Source organism: Saccoglossus kowalevskii, chromosome 16 (genome assembly GCF_978046115.1).
Source record: "Saccoglossus kowalevskii chromosome 16, keSacKowa6.1, whole genome shotgun sequence".
NCBI classification, from domain to species: Eukaryota; Metazoa; Hemichordata; class Enteropneusta; family Harrimaniidae; genus Saccoglossus; species Saccoglossus kowalevskii.
The window spans coordinates 8743603-8763328 of NC_140656.1; the positions used below are offsets into that span (position 1 = coordinate 8743603).

Sequence of the window (19726 nt, forward strand, 5' to 3'; positions counted from 1 at the left end):
TTTATTAGGTCAATCGTGGTCATCACTCGATGAACTATAACCTCTGACATAGAAAGCTTATAACATATTCCCGTTCATCGGAAAATCTGGTTTCATATATATTCGAATTCATGGTATACAAAGCCATGTGAAACTATTAATAAAGTAATACCTTGCCTTTAAAAAAAAGTATAACTTTGGTATGCGCAGGTGCAGGTCATGGGGGAGGTATTTTCTGTTTTCAATGCGCTGAGGGACAAGGTACAAACGACTTAGCATCCGGGACATTCCAATTTAATCTGACGTGGCTTTTGTTTGGGGTGAAAAGTTACTTAGTAATTTTCATTTATACCCCGGTTTTGTGTTGTTTTGCCCCGTCTGTGAGACTGGAAGTCATCTTGAGTGTCAAGTAATCGGTGGTAAGTATGCCACAAAGAATATGTGTGTGGTGTTGTCAAGTTCAAACATTTGGCCACCATTTTGATGAAGTAGGCGCGTCCGTTTTGCCTTGTTCAACTTAGCCAGTGTTTACAAACACTGTTATACCGTAATGGCGGCTGGTCTCATCAGTTTTGTGTTCCGATGAGGAATATGTGAAACCAAAATATATGTACACAATTTATTTGAGATCAGAATCAGAATTTATTGAACTGGATCAAGTATTTCACACTGTTGATTGTCGTCTAATTGTTAATATTTATTTTGATTATTCGTATTTTTTGCGGCGTTTGGGTTCTGATCAGTCAGTCCATTTGCCGGTCAAATATATTTGGACTCCGAATGCCGCGGAACTGTGGAGCATTAACGTCCATGGTCTGAACAAATCTTACTTTTAAGCCACAGGGGGCTTGACGGTGCAAGTATGTTGTGGTTGCTTAATTTACAGGAAATATTGCTTAGAAATGCCCAAAATGTCACAACTACGATTTATGCAGGGTTCATTTACAGTTATATTATCTTTTCTGAAACAACAATGTTCTGTTACACTTGGACAACAAGCCGCATACTTAGATCGTGAAGCTGCCATGGTTTTACTATATGACTCTTATAAAAAACAACGTAGTGTATATTCGCACACAGTGTGCAAGCCCTTAGAAACTATGACTAGAATATTGTAGTACAGAACATTACATCTCTTTGCATACATGATAAAAAAAAAACAGACAACAAATTTTGTAGCCCAGTCAGTAACAATTGCTACTGTGGTTGTTGGTAAATAAAAGTGTAGAATAAATTTCAAATAAAAACCAAACACATCAGTTTAGTAGAAAATGATCTCAGTAGTGTAAACTGGCCACGCTATTTTACAAGACGAATAACTTGTTTTCAAGTTGTTACATATTTTGATTATTACTCAGTAGTGATTATAAAATAGCATACAAAATATCACTTCATTGGTTTATGAAATGCAGGTAAAATTTGCATGCAAATATTAAATGCAAAATGATATTCGTCATGTTTTTTTCATGCACTGAAGTGATTTTATAAGTGTTGTAGTATGATCTTTTGGCTTTGATTTCGATGACAACTAGCCGTATACTTAGATCGTGAAGCTGCCATGGATTTACTATATGACGCCAATAAAAAACAACGTAGTGTATATTCGCACATAGTGTGCAAATTCATAGAAACTATGACTAGAATATTGTAGTACAGAACATTACATCTCTTTGCATACATGATAAAAAAAAGCAGACAAAAAATTGTGTGGCCCAGTCAGTAACATTTGCTACTGTGGTTGTTGGTAAATAAAAGTGTAGAATAAATTTCAAATAATAACCAAACACATCAGTTTAGTAGCAAATGATCTCAGTAGTGTAAACTGGCCACACTATTTTACAAGACGAGTAACTTGTTTTCAAGTTGTTACATATTGGCGATCCGCTCCGCTAGGATTGCCCTTATAATCACTTTTGTCGTTTTGTGTGTGTGTGTGTCTGTGTGTGTACATTTCCAGTGTTCCAGTGTTCACGTATTATTTCTTCTGTGATTTTTTTGGCTTGGCCGATTTCGTTCAAACTTGGCAGGTAGGTCACACCTTAACCCTAGTTATAAGGAAAAATCTGGAAAATTTTGTTGGCCCACCGTTGCCATAGCAACAGCCAAAAAACTGATTTTTGGATAGCTTCGCGCCAAATGTATCTCCTTCTACAAATTTGGGATAAAATACTTCAAACATAGCTCATTCTACTCAGCTTGAGTGTGGGCACAAAGTTACCATTTGAATTTTTGATATCTGTTTTCATTACCGAGAAATTTGACCCCAAAGTTGGGGTAACTTTTCACCAGCAACGGCTCGGCTGGTTTTGTTCATACTTCACAGGTAGGTCGTGCCGTCACTAATTGGAAAAAAATCCTGGCCCACCACTGCCATTGCAACATCCAAAAACTGATTTTTGAATACTTTCGCCCCAAATGTATTACCTCCTACCAGTTTTGTACACAGTCAGCTGGCATCGGTGTCGCTGGGTGTATATGATAAAGGGAAGTTGTGCAACCAAATTTGCCGAGTTCGCAGTTTTTCGCCAATAAAAAAATAACTAAGACAACAACTCACGGTTTTTCAGCATTTTTGTAATAAAGACATTATTCTCTATCAATAATCCGCCCAAAACAGGAACATTTCTACTAATTCTTGTGTTTTTTAGACGTTTTTCGAAAAACCTGCTATTAGGCTGCAAAAGTAGAACATTCCGGAGGGGGCGAAAGGGAAGAGCCAAATTTAACGCGTAAAAATAGAACGCGTATTTTGACCTCTATGCGGTCGTTGCCAAAGAGCCCTGCGTCCATCGCCTGGCGATGCTCTTCTGTTTCACCAGTTGCGTTTTTTGACTAAAATTTGGGCAGTACTGTCAGTCACGAAAATTGATGAATAAATTAATACACATAAAATATGAATCACGGGCTAATTCAATGGTCACCGAACACTCCACTACTAAACAATCTGTGGCAAGATAGTAGCGTACTGTATATTTGACCCAGATTTGACAAGCGTGGTACAGTTTTTTGCGCGTGTCCGTAATAATGCGCACAAAGGATTGTGGGACAGAGTCCTTTATTTGCTGGCATTCTTGACTTTTGACTGCAGTTCTTTTTTTATATTTTAGAGTAAATGCTTCTGATATGCTCTTAGGTTGCTTAATATCCGTCTGAAATTCTGGACTGTGGTCATATTTTTCGATTAGGAGTCGTATATTTAAATTACTCACTGTGACTAGTGTTTTGCATTATGAAGTATATTGTTATGAAGGTCAACACACTGCAATTTAGGTAAATATTTACCATTTCGTTATTTCATTATTTCGCTTTCCAGCATTTCCGGGAAACGCTTCATTCTAAAAAATGCTATCGCAAAACGGTTGGAAATAATAAATGTAACAGCAGAATACGTCCTAGCATGTATAGTCACTCTACTAGAAGAGAGTAACTCTGGTCCTAGTACTTAACTAAGTGACTTCTAAAGACTGAATGGTGTTTGCGAACTTCGTATTAGTTATAAACCGACGTCAGCTTCACGTTTATGTCACCATGGAAACAGCCAAAAAACATGTTGCTTGTTTTTGAGCGGAGCGGATCGCCAACCAGCCTACCGGCTTGTTTTGATTATTACTCGGTAGTGATTATAAAATACAGTAGCATACAAAATATCAGTTCATTGGTTTATGAAATGCAGGTAAAATTTGCATGCAAATATTAAAATGCAAAATGATATTCGTCATGTTTTTTTATGCACAGAAGTGATTTTATAAGTGTTGTAGTATGATCTTTTGGCATTGATTTCGGTGAAAAATACACATTAATTAAAGTGAATTTAATAAATAGAACTCAATCCAGACCACTGAAAGAATTCTTATACATGTAGTGGTCTCAACGTGGTAAACTTTTGTTATTAAACACTTGTAAACATTGTTACAGAGTTTGAATACAGTGCAATTTCAATATAAAATAGGAAATGTATACCTATAGAGCCTTGCATAACAAAAGTGTACTCGTTTGAGGTTTATGCCTTCCTGAAATGGGTGCATCTCCTGAATTTGAACTCTTTCTGCAGTTTTGCAAATGCTACTTCAGGTGCACCCAGTGTTGTATTTGAAGTGCACTGTATACAACATGTGAATGCTGACAACACTTTGCATTCAAGTTTAGTGTAATTTATAGCAGGCAAACATTTGCTGAACAGTACAGAATCAAACAATTGTAACAAAGTATAGTTGCTCTTTCACTGTAATGTACACATATTTACATGATAAAATAGGTCATAATCTCATTTGAGGTACCTATACATAGGTAATCCGACAATTTCAAGAACCTGGCACACCAATGTATGCATTGTAACTATTTATATATATATCTATAGTCAGCACAACATTTATGAGCCACCCTTCAACACTTTCAGACTGATTTACTAGTCCATTATTTGAGATTTGTCAAAGTCCCTTGAACATACACATCTAGTCTCAATCCATGAGAAGTGTCTAGAAAAAGTTAATATAACAGCTACATGTATATTGTCGCAAAAATACTGACAAATTCAAAGAAAAATTCACATGTAATTTTAAATTGTAAACAAAAAACAACACATTTTGATACTTATTTGTTTGTTTTCACCTTGTTTACTGACCAGTGCATGTGCAATAACATTTACTGTCATGTACTAGTACCTGTCGTCACACAAGTAATTACATTTATATATAAGAAATTTACATTTATATATAAGAAATTTACATTTATATTGGATAATTAGAATACTGGCTTGATGGAAACCCTTTCACCCTCTTTAATTTTCAACAATGAAGTTGCTTTTATAACTTTAGATCAAATCTTACTTTTGTATATCTATAGTAAACGTATTAATTATTCACTGGTTTTTAATTTTGCTATACATGTATCATTGATAATTAAATCCACATGAATATGTAAAATAACAATAGAACTCTTTGTTTCTCTGCCAAGTTCATGAACTTAAAATCCAGTGAAAATACTGAAATACCCAAAGATCATCAGGTGAAAACAAATTGTGTGGTTCCTATAACCTACCCTATTTTTACTGCCTGATCATAAACTTTTTTTTGCCATTTTTGAGAAAATGTCACAAAATCACAGGCTTTGAATGAGATTTTATGGAAATTCGCAACTTTGCAAAACTGGGTAATGTAAACACTTTCAAACATCTGCAACAGTCCTCATCTGTAAGAGAAAAAAATTATAACCATGAAAAAAAAAATGTATAGTAAAATTTAAAAAATCCCTACTTCCCTATTCTATTTTTGAAAAGCATGGTACATGTATAACCTCAACTTTTTTTTTAATTTGGCCTTACACAGTGTTGAAAAAATCCCATAAAATTATTTCCACTGGTACCACTTATATATCAAGTGCATGATGTAACCTTGATATGCACAATAATTTTGTTTCCCTTGCTTTGTATTAATTATAGTTTGATGATCCTGGCTTTGTAAAATAGTTTTTATTTTATTAATGAAAATTTAAAATACAGATAAATTATTTACCCTAGAAGGTAAAAACTTGATTTAAATTAAAACTGCACATTTCCAGTACACTGCAAATCTATATTGTTGGTTTAAAGAATAAAAAACTGCATTTGAAAGCTGATACTCTAACATCCAGGTTTTTTAAAACTATATTACATATGGGTTATAAAATACATTTATTCGTAATATATAGTTCAGTTCCAAAACGTGATCAAGCTTTGGCTCATCTGAGGTGTGTGAAACATCTGTTGATATATCATGAGACCATTATCATATGGGAACACCAGAGGGCTTGAAAATATCCTGTTTATCATGAGTACAACGCTGAGTTGTCCTTAGCTTATTGGTCTATATACCCGAGCAAAAAATACATGCATCACATTGTTGTTATCGTCTGATAATATACTGTACCCTGGAATCAGGCCGTATTATTGTGTGTGGCCGGAAAACAACTTGAAATTACGTGAAACTCTGGTAAAATTTATCATATTAGTTTCATTTTAGGTGTTAGATTTTGTACGTTGCGGAAATTTTAATTATTTTTGTGTTTTTAAATAGCAGGATGTGATTGTTTATATCACCATATGTTTACATTGAGGACACATACATGTATTCATGGCCAGGAATGGTGGGTGTTTGTTTTAATCGTTTGTAATTTTGGTGTTTTTGTGAGTGTTAAAACTGATCATTTGCCTTCACCTTAGTTAGTATGCCTATTATTTTGTTATTGTAAGTTTTCTTCTTGTTTACAATTATTTTAAATTGTAAATTATAATTGAAATAATTTTCTGATGACATCAATAATTAGCTTCCAGCATGCTTGTTATTTTTGGATAAATAATGATGTTTTTGTGCCCATTTCATAATTTTAAAATAATGCTATAACAGTTTTGAATGTCATTTTAGTCAAACCAATCTTCACAAATATCTACCCCAGACCATTCGTCCCGGTGTTATCGCTATCGCCACACGAGACTCCAGCTTGTCTCCTATACAATTTTCCTTCCGCCCACTTAATTTTAATATTCATATGACCTTTGCACTGACATCGATAGCCAATCGCATTCGACCGCGGACGTCACTCTAAATAAACAACTGAATAAATTAATATACCATATTTGGAAGATAGCGGGTAAATTCAATGTTGTTGGTGTGTTCCTTCGGGTTCCGAAGTCGCACGAAACGAGTTCATGTTCCGTTATCTTTCGCAAGTAAAACAGGTCGATATGTATTAAACATGGCATTTGTTTTCTTGTTTTAACCCCCTTATTACGCAAGCTTCCGTCGAAGTGGTGTTTTTTTCGACGATTTGTGGCATGTTGCAAAACGAACGAAACATTGCGGCATTCTTAGCGGTGGATAAGGGATCGACTATGTCGTCACATTTATGTCTCGACGTTCAAATTTCAAAAGGATGTTCGATTTGCAATGACGACCGTTCATATGTACTAGGCGACGTTACTAATTACTACTAGGGTCGGTGTTTGCATTAAGAATTATAGAACAAAAGATCAGCAAAGCGGTGCTTTTGTCGGCGATTTTGTCAAAGGGAATATTGATAAAATGTTGCAAAACAGAATCGCGAGTTGGGTGAAAAATTGCGCCGGCGGCATTCTCAGCGATGGCGACACCCGAGAAACACCGTGTCACGGTGCATTCGTGCATCAGTACACCGAAGAAATACATACATATTGTTGCGGACGACTATTGTAGACTGTGTTCGTGTAGTCTTCGAGTTTGTGGACAGTTAAAGTCGTGTGTGAATTTATTCAAGCCAGGAAAAGCAGGAGGGATAACTTATGGAAATCGTCTTTCCAATTTGATCCAGTGCGACGTTGTGAAAGGAGCGACTCTGTCGTCTCATCTATGTCTAGTTTGTAAGAGAAAGATTGATAGCGCAGAAAAAACCGCCAATAATGTAAAACAGTGGCGTGAAATTGTCAGTCATTCTAATATCTCCCAACCTGTGAATGAAGGGTTAAGCGTGCTGCCTTGAAATCGCCTGCCAAAACTAAAATGGCGCGTGTCACGTGACTTTGTTTACTAAAGATAGCGTGGGCGTTTGATTGACACTCAACTCATTAGTATTCCACCAATCACAGCTACATCTACTTTCTGGATGTGCGCAGTCAAATTGTATAGGAGACAAGCTGGAGTCTCGTGTGGCGATAGCGATAACACCGGGACGAATGGTCTGGGGTAACAAATATCTGACTCAAATGCTGAATTTGGTACACCTTGGACATTTGTTTTTATTAACTCTTTGAAGGCCATAATTTTCGCCACCATTTTTATGCAACATTTTGAACATTTTTTTTTATATTGTTCTATAATTTCTTCGTCAATTTTAGACGAGATAGTCATTATTTGCTATTAGCTATAGCAGGGGTTTTTCTAGAAAAAATAAACAAGGGGGGGGGGGAGCACACACAGGCGATTGACCTGGAAACGTCATATCGGAAGGTTTCTACGCCGTTTTAACAGTGTATCTATCACCATTAAAATATTTTTGAAGTAATTTGAGTGTATTTAGTGTCCAGACACATTGTCAGCTGGTGTTGCTGAGAAGTTTTCATGAAGACAAATATATTTGAGAAAGATTTCATGTTGTACGGCAGCACAGAAGTGCACTGCTCAAGAAATATTTTTATGACTTGAAAGTTCAATCGTCAATTCAGTAAAAGGATGCCAGCTGAGAGTATCAGGACGCTGTGCCCCTATTCCCCGGTTTAGAAAAAAACCTGGCTAAGGTCTTTATCAACCTTTCTGAAAACATATAAAAAAAATATGCAGATTAATTTTGTGAACGGTGACAAGTCTACTTTGGTTCTCAAAAAGTTAAACATCAAAACACTCAAAAGTAAAATGAAACAGTTTACAATTGAAGTCGCATCATATTTTTTTCTGAATTTAAATCCCATCATCAGATAATATTGTTCAACACTTTGAGTGCCATTGGCAACTTTCAGCACTTATATTTACAAAATTATTTTGTATAGTCTGCTCTTCCCCATCATGAAATGTTCAAAAAATGACAAACCTTTTGATCAAAAACTAAAAGCAATCTGTGAAACTGTCTGTATGGCCCAAAATAGTGATGAAATTCACTAAAAATTTTACAAAATGTGAAGATATTTGCACTGAAGTTTTTGCGGGAAAAATATCTGTCATTCGAAATGTTAAATGGATGTATGACAGTATTTATTGACAGATGTACATGGTGTTTTGTTTGTAGGTGCCAGAATTAATCTGGATACATACACATCTGTTATTCTGTACAGTACTGGATCACTAAATTGTTGCCATGGCTGAAGGTGGATGGGATCCGTGTGAGTGTATATGGAATCATGAACATGCTATGAGAAGACTTATATCACTGGTAAGTTTGTTGAAAACACCATCCTTTGTCACATCCCATTAAATAAACCCACAAATGTTTTTTTCCATACATGTATTTTTTTAAACAAAATTGTAGCTACAGTGTAATGGGAATTGTGACCATTTGTTCCAGAAAAATAAGTGACAGAAAAATGTGGGAAATGTTTGAGAGACTCAAACACTCAAATTAGTGTATTGTATTATTTTTGCTGATTTAGATATGAAGATGACTAGAATTATGAGCAGTATATACCTAATGTTGTAACTGATGCCCTTTGGTTGTTTTTTGTTTACTGGTTGCAGTTTGACCTATGACCTAATTGTTATTGACCACAGTTTGATTCAAGTGATTTTGGATGCATTTTAACCCATGACTTCATGGAGGGGATAATAATTTCATTATGGGAAGATTGTAAATACAAAACAGTCCGAGTAGATCATATCTATAGATTATATATGTATATATTTTTGGAGAGTTAAGTTTTGTGTTTTTGAAGACATTCAGTGAGTCCTGTCAACAATCCTGCACTTTACTGGTCACTGGTAGCATAGCAGTTGATTCATCAGACTGTAGACCCAAGTTAAAATTCTACCTTAGGCTGAACACCAAAATGGGTCGACCACTACCCTGAGTGAGTGTGCCAAAGACTCAATGGGAAGGCCAATTCCACTGGCCGAGATTCATTCACTAATGAATGCGACTTTGAGAACCTTGGTTAAAGTCCACAAGTGCTTGTGTTCGACAGAGCCTGGTTGACGCCATTTGATAGGGAGATGGCTACACAGCCCCGTCATGTAGTCCTAAACATGAATATGGCTTCTGTGGCAAAAATGCACTAAGTGTCAGCACTTGCACTTGTCAGGAGAGACGACAGTGACATTCACAATGTCTGGAATTGTCCCCTGGCACAAAAACATTTCCAAAAAAACAATCCTGCACTAATTTCGTACTGAGAAAGAGGTACCATGCCCCTATTTTCTAATTAATGGAGTATGCTATGAAAGTGCTAAAACATGAATTACATAATTTGAGTATGCAGCATATCTATATATCTCAATGGGCAGCATGTCTGTCACATGGATCATTATTCACTCTGATTTTGAAGCTCACCTTAAGGGTTCCTACTTAGCATGACAAAAATTGGTCAGTGTTTGTTTCACATGATTTAGGACAATGTACGAGAACAAAGGCATATCAATGTCCTAGGAAATTTATGATATAATAAAAATGCTAGGACAATTTATGAGAGTGGAGATTTGACTTGAGGAAACAAATCAGATTCAGGATCTAGGACATTTAGTGTACATAAAGTCTTGTAATGGAACATTCTGATTGGTCCAAAAGCACTAGGTGGGTTTTAATACTACCAGTAAACAGGTTTTTTTCTAGAAGAAAACTGCAAGAGGGAGCACTGCAATTCAGCGGTTCTCCCTACCAGGGTGTGGAGTTTTTGATGATTCTAAGTTAAAATGGAGCATTCTATGGCTTTCTTGGGGCCAAAATTACTGTCAGATAGGTCACAGTTCAAGACTGTGGCCACATGTGATCCCTGGTCAATCATAATTTTATGGTTGCCAGAGGATCTGCTCTCCAGGGTAAGGAGCACATGGCCATGGCATGAGCGCGCTGCTCCCCTGTTCCCATGTTTAAAAAAATACCTGGGTATATACAAAATTTGAAAAATGTGTTGCCATGCCTTTAAAAGTTTGATATTAGTATGACTAGATACATTTTATATTAATATTTTACAGAAACCTTCGTAACCTTGGGATTTTTTTTTTTTTACAACTTACCCATCCACAATTTCAGTGTGCAAGCAGAGTTTATTTTATTATAAGAAATTTATGACCCATGGCCTGAATACACTGTAAAATATGTATTATGTACTATAATATTATGTAAAGTATTTTAGCTGGAATTAATTTTTGCTGAAAAGACTTTTTGGGTGTTTTGTATTTTCAATAATTTTTGATAAGTGGAATGTAAAGAATAAGAAAAAAAGGTTTATTCGCTGGATTTTAATTTCACCTAATCATTCCTTCATAAAAATAAAGTATTTTACACTACAATGTAGATGTATTTTCTCTCTGTGGAATGTCACATCAAAAAATGTTTCCATCATTTGTGTAACTATAAATTCCATAAACGTCACAGATAAAATAAATAAAGTGATATTGATTATATCATGGTACTTATTAGCCCTGCTGTTGACTTTGTCGAGCGGAGCTTATCATATGAGTGATTGTCCATCTCTGTCGTCCATGTCAATGTTTTACTTTTTCGACTTCTTATTGAAAACTACAAGCCTGAATGCTTTGATTCTTGGTGTATATGTACCTTGGGTAGACCTCTCTCAGATTTGTTCATTTCATGGTGATATCTTCAATTCTCTAATTTTGGTGAATATTTTTGTCATTTTTGGTATTTTAGCGGGAATTAATTTTCGCTGAAAAGGCATTTTGGGTGTTTTGTATGGAATTATTTTCACTGATTTTTGATGAGTTGAATGTGAAATATAGGGTAAAAGTATATTCGCTAGATTTTATTTTCACGGAATCATCCTGTTAAAAACCGCAAGTCCAATTGCGTTGATATTACATATATAGGTACTACATGTGGACCTCTCTCAGATTTGTTCATTTCGTAATGATATCTTTAATTCTCTAATTTTGGTGAATATTTTTGTCACTTTTGGTAAAAAGTGATATTTTCGACTTCTTGTTGAAAACCATAAGTCTGATTGCTTAGCTTGAAAAAGTTGGAGGCATTCACTTTCTTTTGAGATGTAATTTCAACCTGAAAAAATTGAATATAAGGGTGTCGAGAAGCCTTGAATCAATGCTAAATGAATGGACTAAAATTAAAACAAAAATGTCAATTGAACGAGAACCAAATGAATTACAGCAGATAATATGGAATAATGAAAAAATCCTATTTGCAGGAAAATCAATATTTTTCAAAGAATTTGTAGAAAGGGAAATTATATATGTGGGACAACTTTTTAAAACTCCTGTAGAATTAAGGACATGGAAGGACTTATTACAGAATGGAATCCCACAGAATTCAATGTTACGATGGTTTGGCATTATCAATGCCATTCCACATGAATGGAAAACTAATGTAAACAGAAAGAAACTACAAAATTTTGAAATAACTGAAGAAATTATACAGGTGCAAATAGGTAATATAAATGTTCATTTAAATGATTGTAACACTAGAAATATCACGAAAAAACTTGTAGAATTTTATTTTATACCACCAAGATCTGAACTGTATTTCACCTTGACATTGAATGCACAAATAGATTGCTGGTTAGCATTATATTCACTACCATTTATAACAACAATTGACACAAAATTGAGAACTTTTCAGAACTTTTCAGTTTAAGATTTTACACAATATACTGCCAACAAATGTATTATTGGCGAAATTCAAACCATGTATTGTTGAATCTTCAAAGTGTTCCTTTTGCGGAGAACAGGATGATTGTATTTTTATTAGGGAATTCTGGGATGGTTTTTGCATGCTGTGGGGAAGGAAAATGGGATTGGTAAATACACTTAATCCCATACAGGTTATCCTTGGAGATGAAGATTTTTCCATTCTCCTAAATTTTACATTATTGGCAGCCAGATATTACATATACAGTGCAAGGTGTAAAAAACAGAAGCCGGATTTAATGGCTTATAGAAAATACATGCAAAATGTTCAAAGTATAGAATTTCATATTGCAATCAGAAAAAATAAATTAAAAGGACACCTTAAAAAATGGGGAAATTTTCTGAAAGTTATGGGTTAGACTGATGTAATAAATGTACCTGAGGTCATTGAAGCTAGTTATAAACCAAGTATTGGAACTTATAAATGAGCAAGAAAATACAAGAAATGTAATCCTATTTTATTGTGTATTTCAAGTATTGTAATTCATATGAGATACCCCAATAAAATATTACTAAAAACAAAAAAAACAAAAAAAGTCTGATTGCTTTGCTATTACATATATAGGTACTACAGGTAGACCTCTCTTAGATTTGTTCATTTCGTGATGATATATTTAATTCTGTAATTTTGGTGAATATTTTTGTAATTTTTGGTAAAAAGTGATATTTTCAACTTCTTGTTGAAAACCACAAGTCCAATTGCTTTGATATATTATACATATAGGTACTACATGTGGACCTCTCTCAGATTTGTTCATTTTCTAATGATATCTTCTGTTCTTTAATTGCCATGTGCATTGCTAACAGCGGAGCTATCTCAGCCGATAGGCTGCTTGTTTTTAATAAAAAAAAGGACTTCAATTACAAATTATTTCAGCTGGATCGCAGATTGTCACTCCTAACATGTTATTCCGGTTCAATACACAAGTGTAATGCAAGTGTCCTGCTGTTCCTGGTTTTCATTTGTTTGATTTGTAATACTTTTAGCAATCGACACCAGCAGCTTTCAACTTTGTACATCAATTTTATAATTGTAAATTCTAAAACAGTTTCTATTATTATTTCCTGCATACTAAGTCATTGAAAAACATTCAAAATTAACAATTCAATAATTGATTAACATTTGTTCTGTGGTCCTGTATTTGATAAGGGGAATTGTGCTAATTCAATTCCAATTTGAAATATTTATGGACGGACATAAATGGGTATATATGAGGCAGTAAATAATTGAAATTTGTGCATAGCAAATGTAATCTTTTAGTTCAACATTCAACCTCTACCTCATAAGTCAAGTTGAAGCATGGAGCTAAAAAAAAGAGCTCCATGGTTGAAGTTACTTTGATAGCTAAATTCCAGTGTTTTCTGAATGTTCAAGTATCATAGCTAATTTGCATGAGCTTGCCAACATAAAACTATTTTTCCCGTAGTTATCAAAATGTATATATAAACTTTCACATGCTTTAGGTAGCTCAAACATTGAAAACTAGTTTGCCAGTATGGGGACAATAATATATACATTTTCCATCTGTCCTGTATTAACCTTTTCACCACCAGACTTTCTTGCCCAAATTTGCGCTTTTTTCTTGTATTCTTCAATATTTCTGGAAATTAACCTTAATTTTGGAGCCAACAGACAAAATTTGAGTAAATTTCAGTTTCTATTTTCACTTGGCTATTTTTGTCCTAATTTTCTGAAGGAAAATTCTGACCATAAAAGAGACCATTTTGTGAATTTGTGATGAAAATAGGGAACTAGTGGTGAAAAGGTTAACTCTCACTGTGCTAAGGAGAAATTTCCTCGAAGTCAATGTTTCTGTTTTGAACTCCAAAGTCAATTATTGTCACCTTACATAAATCAAAACTTCTGTCCTGAATTTTTTCAAAAATGTTGTTGAAAACCTGTAGTTGATAAAAATTTATATTCATAAGGTTTATAATTAACAAATAAATTATGGAAAAATACATCAAAAAGGGCAAATTGATGCAACTAAATTTGGAATGAAAAAAAAACCTGCCACTCAAAGGGCCTCAGTTACTACAATATTACAAACATTGCATCCCGTAAATTTACAGTTTACAGTACCAAGTACTGTGAAAACATTTGATATTTTGAGCATATACACTGGGTCACTAACAATGGGATTTAGTGTTATTTTACATGTTCACATGGATTTATTTTAGCAAATTTCACTTAGCAATGATAACAAAATTAAAATCTAGTGAATAATCAATGCAATAACAGTAGTTTCATTTAATTTCGTAGATGGGATAATTGCTTTCTGTTTTATTCACAGCTGCGAAACTCACAGAATTATTGTACAGACATTGAATGTGTTACCGATTGTAAGTATTTACAGAAAGTATTGTCATTAATTATTCATGAACTTCAGGCATCATTCAAATTTAATTTAAGAGTTTAGATTTTACATACAAATATTTTTTTTTCATGTGATAATAATTTTTATTCAGAGTATCAAATTTAAAACAAATGCTTCAAAAATCGAAATAATTATGCCCCAAGTATTTATTCAATATAGTGACATTATTAGAGAGCAATGAAATACCATGCACACTTTTGAACACTGGTGGCGCTCCAACTTATGAACCATTTTCATAAACATTAAATAGATGTAGAGGGCAGTATAACACAGTCCTGTTATAATTTTGAAATAGAGGGCGGTATAACAACACATTGCAGCAATAGATCTCTTCAGTCTAATTGTTGTATCATAAAGAATTATGAGTATTTTTCGAGTGAAATCAAAACATTACTGCTATTGCTTGTATGACTTTGCCTTACAAAATACCCATAATTCTTTCTGATAGAACAGTTTTGCTTTATGCGAACATATTCTCAAAAGACTCTTGAGATCTGCTTAGAATACTAGGCTGAGGTAACATCTGTACTGATTTCTTTACATACAGTACCTGGACCCAATAGTGAGGGTGCTGATGGAGGCTACACAATGATGATGATCATGGTGGCATGGATGGTGGTTGCTTTTCTACTTTTTCTATTCAGACCTGCAAGTCTAAGACTTCGAGGTGATGAAAAACCAAGGAATGGTAATCAGGTATGTCTCCCATTTCGCCAACAAATTTCTGTAAACAGTTAAATTTTTGATGCCTGAAATGTTTAATGGGTGGCGGTCATTAAGCCATGCATGAGCTAGATATTGGTGCCATATTAACTTTTATCTCAGTGCAATGCGCACACATCCATAGAACCTAACTGAGTGTTATGCAGATTGGAGTATTATAAAGAGTTGGTACCAAGATTTATATAGATAAATTATGACCTGTTGCATATTTCCTGACATGAGCACTTCGTCTAATTTGTTCGGATCAAAACTTGCACATATTTGCCACAATTTTGATTTGTTAATAAAGCGCTGAGTGTTGAGAGCAAATCAATGTGTTATCATTATAAATCTCATACATGCATAATGTAACGACCACTGCCCTTCAATCATTTCAGGGTATTTGCAAGAGTGAAATTTCTCGACGTAAAATTTGCATAATTCTTTTTATTGCATTTTTAAAAATCTGAGCCTCTTTTCAATAGTTTTGTTTATACATGTACTTGTGGGTCCATAGTTCTTCATATGTCGGTCTTTAGTCTTTGTGATGGTATCCTAGTTATTTCTGATACATTTGGTGTTATTACGCAAGTCTATGGGAGGAACCCTAGCTCTTCTTGTGTTCATAAAAACCCCAATGTCTGAAAATAACAAATTTAATGGCACCAAATATGTCAGAAATAACTACAATATCATCATTACATTATCATAATATTCAGTTCAGCTGCCAATGTATGAATTAAAAAAGAAAACTAATATTTCAATATAATTCTTTCACCAATATAGGATTCTGGACCAGAGCCACCAGCACCGCCACCTGTTGACTAAAATTAAAACTATCACCGTGACAACCAAGCATCAAGGACACCGGATTACGAATTTGTCTGTATCTGTCACTACTGATAATGTACCAGGTCATTCAGAGATTGATGCCGGGTTTATTCAAGAACTCAACCTCCGGATAAACTTGGAGAACTTATCCATTGTCAGTTGTCATTTGAAATCTCATTATATTGTTAGATGATTACAATGTGCCATCAGTGGTCATAAGTAGCTTTCATTCATTGCATTACTTCTACTAAGTTACAAGTAATGTTATGCTGAAGCTAACATAACATGTACAAAAGCAAAGCTAGCTACAGATTTAGCTCTAGATTAAAATGCTATAATAGTCGTTGCACTGCATTGTGTTTGATATGGGACTTATACAACGTGTGTAAAATTCGAACACATACTGTGCGGCGACTGTAGCTCTTTAATTAATATTCATAAACAAACTCACACAGACATTGGTATTGTAGTAAATCCTGATTATTGTCTGGAAAGCTTTCAGCTTTAGCAGAGCTTATGATAAAATGCAGACCTGTATTAAGATTCAGATATGTAGCTGCTGTAAGTCATGTTTGTTTGTTTATTTTTTCCAAAATCTGAAGCTATCTCTTGTTTCTTAACTCAATCATGATTCTATTGTGCAATTTACTTTATTTATAAACAGTGTTTTGCAAACATCACTTTGTACTGGATTGATACCATATCTATCAATACCAATATAAGTACACAATTTGTTTCTTGTTTTAACCTTGGCTAAATCATTCAATATATTCCATACACTCGTACCATTATAAGTTACTATAGAGAGGGAAATATTCACTGATTTTCATTTTAGCAGATTTAATTGTTGGAGGGGTATTTTAAGTTTTAAATTCACTGGTCTATTAAGGAAATAATATATTCTTTACATATTGACTGGGTTTAATTTAGCACATTCAGCTGTCAGTGAAATAAGTGAAAATAAAATCCAGTGAATAATTAGCCCTATACACTATTTTTGCGGTATAATATCTTAGTAGTTAATTAACATAATAATTAAAATTCATGTCAGAAATTGTTTTTCTTACATATAATATATGGAGGGGATTTGAATTGAGAAAATCTGTCAATAAGCAAGCTGCGCTCTGATTGGTCTGACTGTTATGTGTTAGGATTGGGTAGCCAATCAGGCACAATCTTCAAAGTAGCTTCACATTGACTCAAATTCTGAATCTCGCTGATGAAAAAAATGCATTACATGAGGTTTGTTACTTTGGCACAAGATTTTACACAAAAATTTCAGTATGCCCTTAACAAGTGAATGAGTATTAAAATCTAAATGATGAGTTTTTAAATGAACTTGATTTCTAAACTATTTACAAATTACCCATATGTGGATATTTCAAATTTTTTATTGACTTTATCTTGGTGTCATATTGCAAGGAGTCATTTACTAAATATTAGGCGGGTTAATATTATGCCTAGGCTCAAAATGCCTTTTTGGGGGAATTTAGTATTGTTATTGTTTGGCATACATGTTTTACTCACTGATTGAAAATCCATCAGAAATTCGGCATCAAGTGTGCCATTTTGAAGAACTGTCCATTTCATTTTTGACCGCAGACTGACAATGCACTTTTCATTTATGCTTTGGATGGTTCTGGGCCTTCATGCACTAAAGAAAACTTTGGACCTGTGGATAAAACAGGAGTGGCTAATTTTATTACTCTGCACTTGCTTTGTACATTCAAATTTTCGTGTATGAACAAAGAAATTTATGTAAATAAGAGGGTTGAAAATATAATCACCAAAATGTTGTTGTTTTGTACGATGACCAGATGTCTGACGGTCAAGAATAAGCAGCAGCATTGCTTGTGGGTTGGCCTCATTCAGTGTTTGTACAATGCCCAGTACCCTTGCCCTCTGTGTGTTGTATCTATTCGCTTGATAATATGATTTACATATAATTTCTGTGTAAACAAAACCATGTGCAATTGTCAAGGATAATACAACTTGTATTAATTGTTATCATAGTCTTGAATGGTATGCTGTATACAGGACAGTTTATCAAATACTACACTGTGTCGAAGGTCAGGTGAGATAAGTTGTGTCAACATGTATGTGATTGGCTACAAACCCTACATATGCCTGGCAGAGCTCGGTAGATTTCCATGTTCAGTAACTAGTTTTTGTTATCACCAATAAGATTGCTGACCTGATCATGTGACTTGTCACTAATTGCATGATATCAGTGCTGAATGACAAATCCTCCCCAATACAAAATTGTAAATATTCCCCACTTCTAGGGCTACCCTGTTTTTGTTCTGTTCGATTTGTTTTTTTCTCTGATATTTACAATATTTATTTAGATTAGAAAATATATGTTAAGCTGATAATCTTTTCACCACCAGTACCCTCTTTTTATCACTAATTCACAAAATAGTCTGCACTTTTCTTCAGAAGATTGGAACAAAAATAGCAACATTTTTCGAGTAAAAACAGAAAATTTACTCAAGTTTTGTCTGTTGGCTCCAAGTTTTGAGTTCATTTCCAGAAATATTGAAGAATATAAGTAAAAAGTGCAGAAATATTTCGACTAGAAAGTCTGGTGGTGAAAAGGTTAAATTAACATGGGTATATTGAAAAACAAACAAACATATTTTTTTTTTTGCCAGGCCTTGTATGTGGAGCTCTATGATATCAAAAACTATGGTATAGCCTGCACCAATTACGTTTATTAGAAAATTATGAAATACACTACAAATAAAAATGTACTGTAAAAGCATTAATGTTTACTATTTTGATCATATTCACTAGATTTTGAATTCATGAATTTTCAACTGTAATTTTAATGTAGTTGAAATCTATTAGTGATGAAATTAAAACCTAGTGAGTTTTTATTGCATTCACATTCACAGTATTGGTATCCTACCACTGTACTGAAGGGTGCCCTGTGTAACCACGGTTACTAAAAAAAGATAACCGTGGTGTAACCATTGTTGATAGGGTTGTCATACTCTTCATATATAAAACAGTGTTCATAATGCTATTTTTCAAAAGACCACCTTAACCAGTATGCAGAGCTAAGTTTTGAGTATTACTGTCACCTCCATATAGTTTCAGACACCAACAGCATTTTTGCCAGCTTACTTGACAACTGATTTGCTATGCTTGTGTGTCTCAAGAATGTTATGTGATTAGATCAAACCATTTTTATAAGGGTGTGCCATTTGGCTAAAAGTGTGCCCGGTGTGCTTGTAGCACAAACTATTTACTACACACACACACACATGAGGATTGTTTCCTGACATGCAAGACTGTTTTATATTTGTCATTAATGATTTTATATTAATATTAAACATGTCCCTCAGTTTGATGTCTCCTGTTATTGGTTTGACCCAACTTGTTCAAATCAGGTAATGATCTTCAAGTTGACATGTGCATAACAATGCAATGTTGCTGTTTTGTTGTCAGAAACAATATAGCGACACGTGATTGCTAAACATACCAGTTGCAGGTTTCTTGTGCGCGATATCCTATATAGAG

At 34.2% G+C, this 19726-nt stretch overlaps 1 protein-coding gene across 2 annotated transcripts; it reads left to right on the forward strand.

Moving 5' to 3' along the window:
* Positions 1-234: 234 nt before the first annotated feature.
* Positions 235-19551, forward strand: LOC100373771 (small integral membrane protein 14-like). 2 transcript variants are annotated; one of them, XM_085491729.1, is made up of 5 exons: positions 235-398; positions 8707-8850; positions 14585-14633; positions 15216-15364; positions 16157-19551. In XM_085491729.1, exons 2-5 carry the CDS (start codon positions 8776-8778, stop codon positions 16196-16198), a joined length of 315 nt encoding a protein of 104 aa, XP_085347855.1. In that variant the 5' UTR covers positions 235-398; positions 8707-8775; the 3' UTR covers positions 16199-19551. The 2 variants fall into 2 exon arrangements, with proteins under 2 accessions (XP_085347855.1, XP_085347856.1); XM_085491730.1 differs by lacking the exon at positions 235-398 and adding an exon at positions 5830-5945.
* The last annotated feature ends 175 nt before the right edge of the window (positions 19552-19726 follow it).

Excerpts from the sequence above, each read along its gene's own strand:
- LOC100373771 (XM_085491729.1), top strand. The coding sequence starts at position 8,776 with ATGGCTGAAGGTGGATGGGATCCGTGTGAGTGTATATGGAATCATGAA. Across the intron at positions 14,634-15,215 it reads CATTGAATGTGTTACCGATT|TACCTGGACCCAATAGTGAG; the intron begins GTAAGTATTTAC and ends CTTTACATACAG. Across the intron at positions 15,365-16,156 it reads AACCAAGGAATGGTAATCAG|GATTCTGGACCAGAGCCACC; the intron begins GTATGTCTCCCA and ends TCACCAATATAG.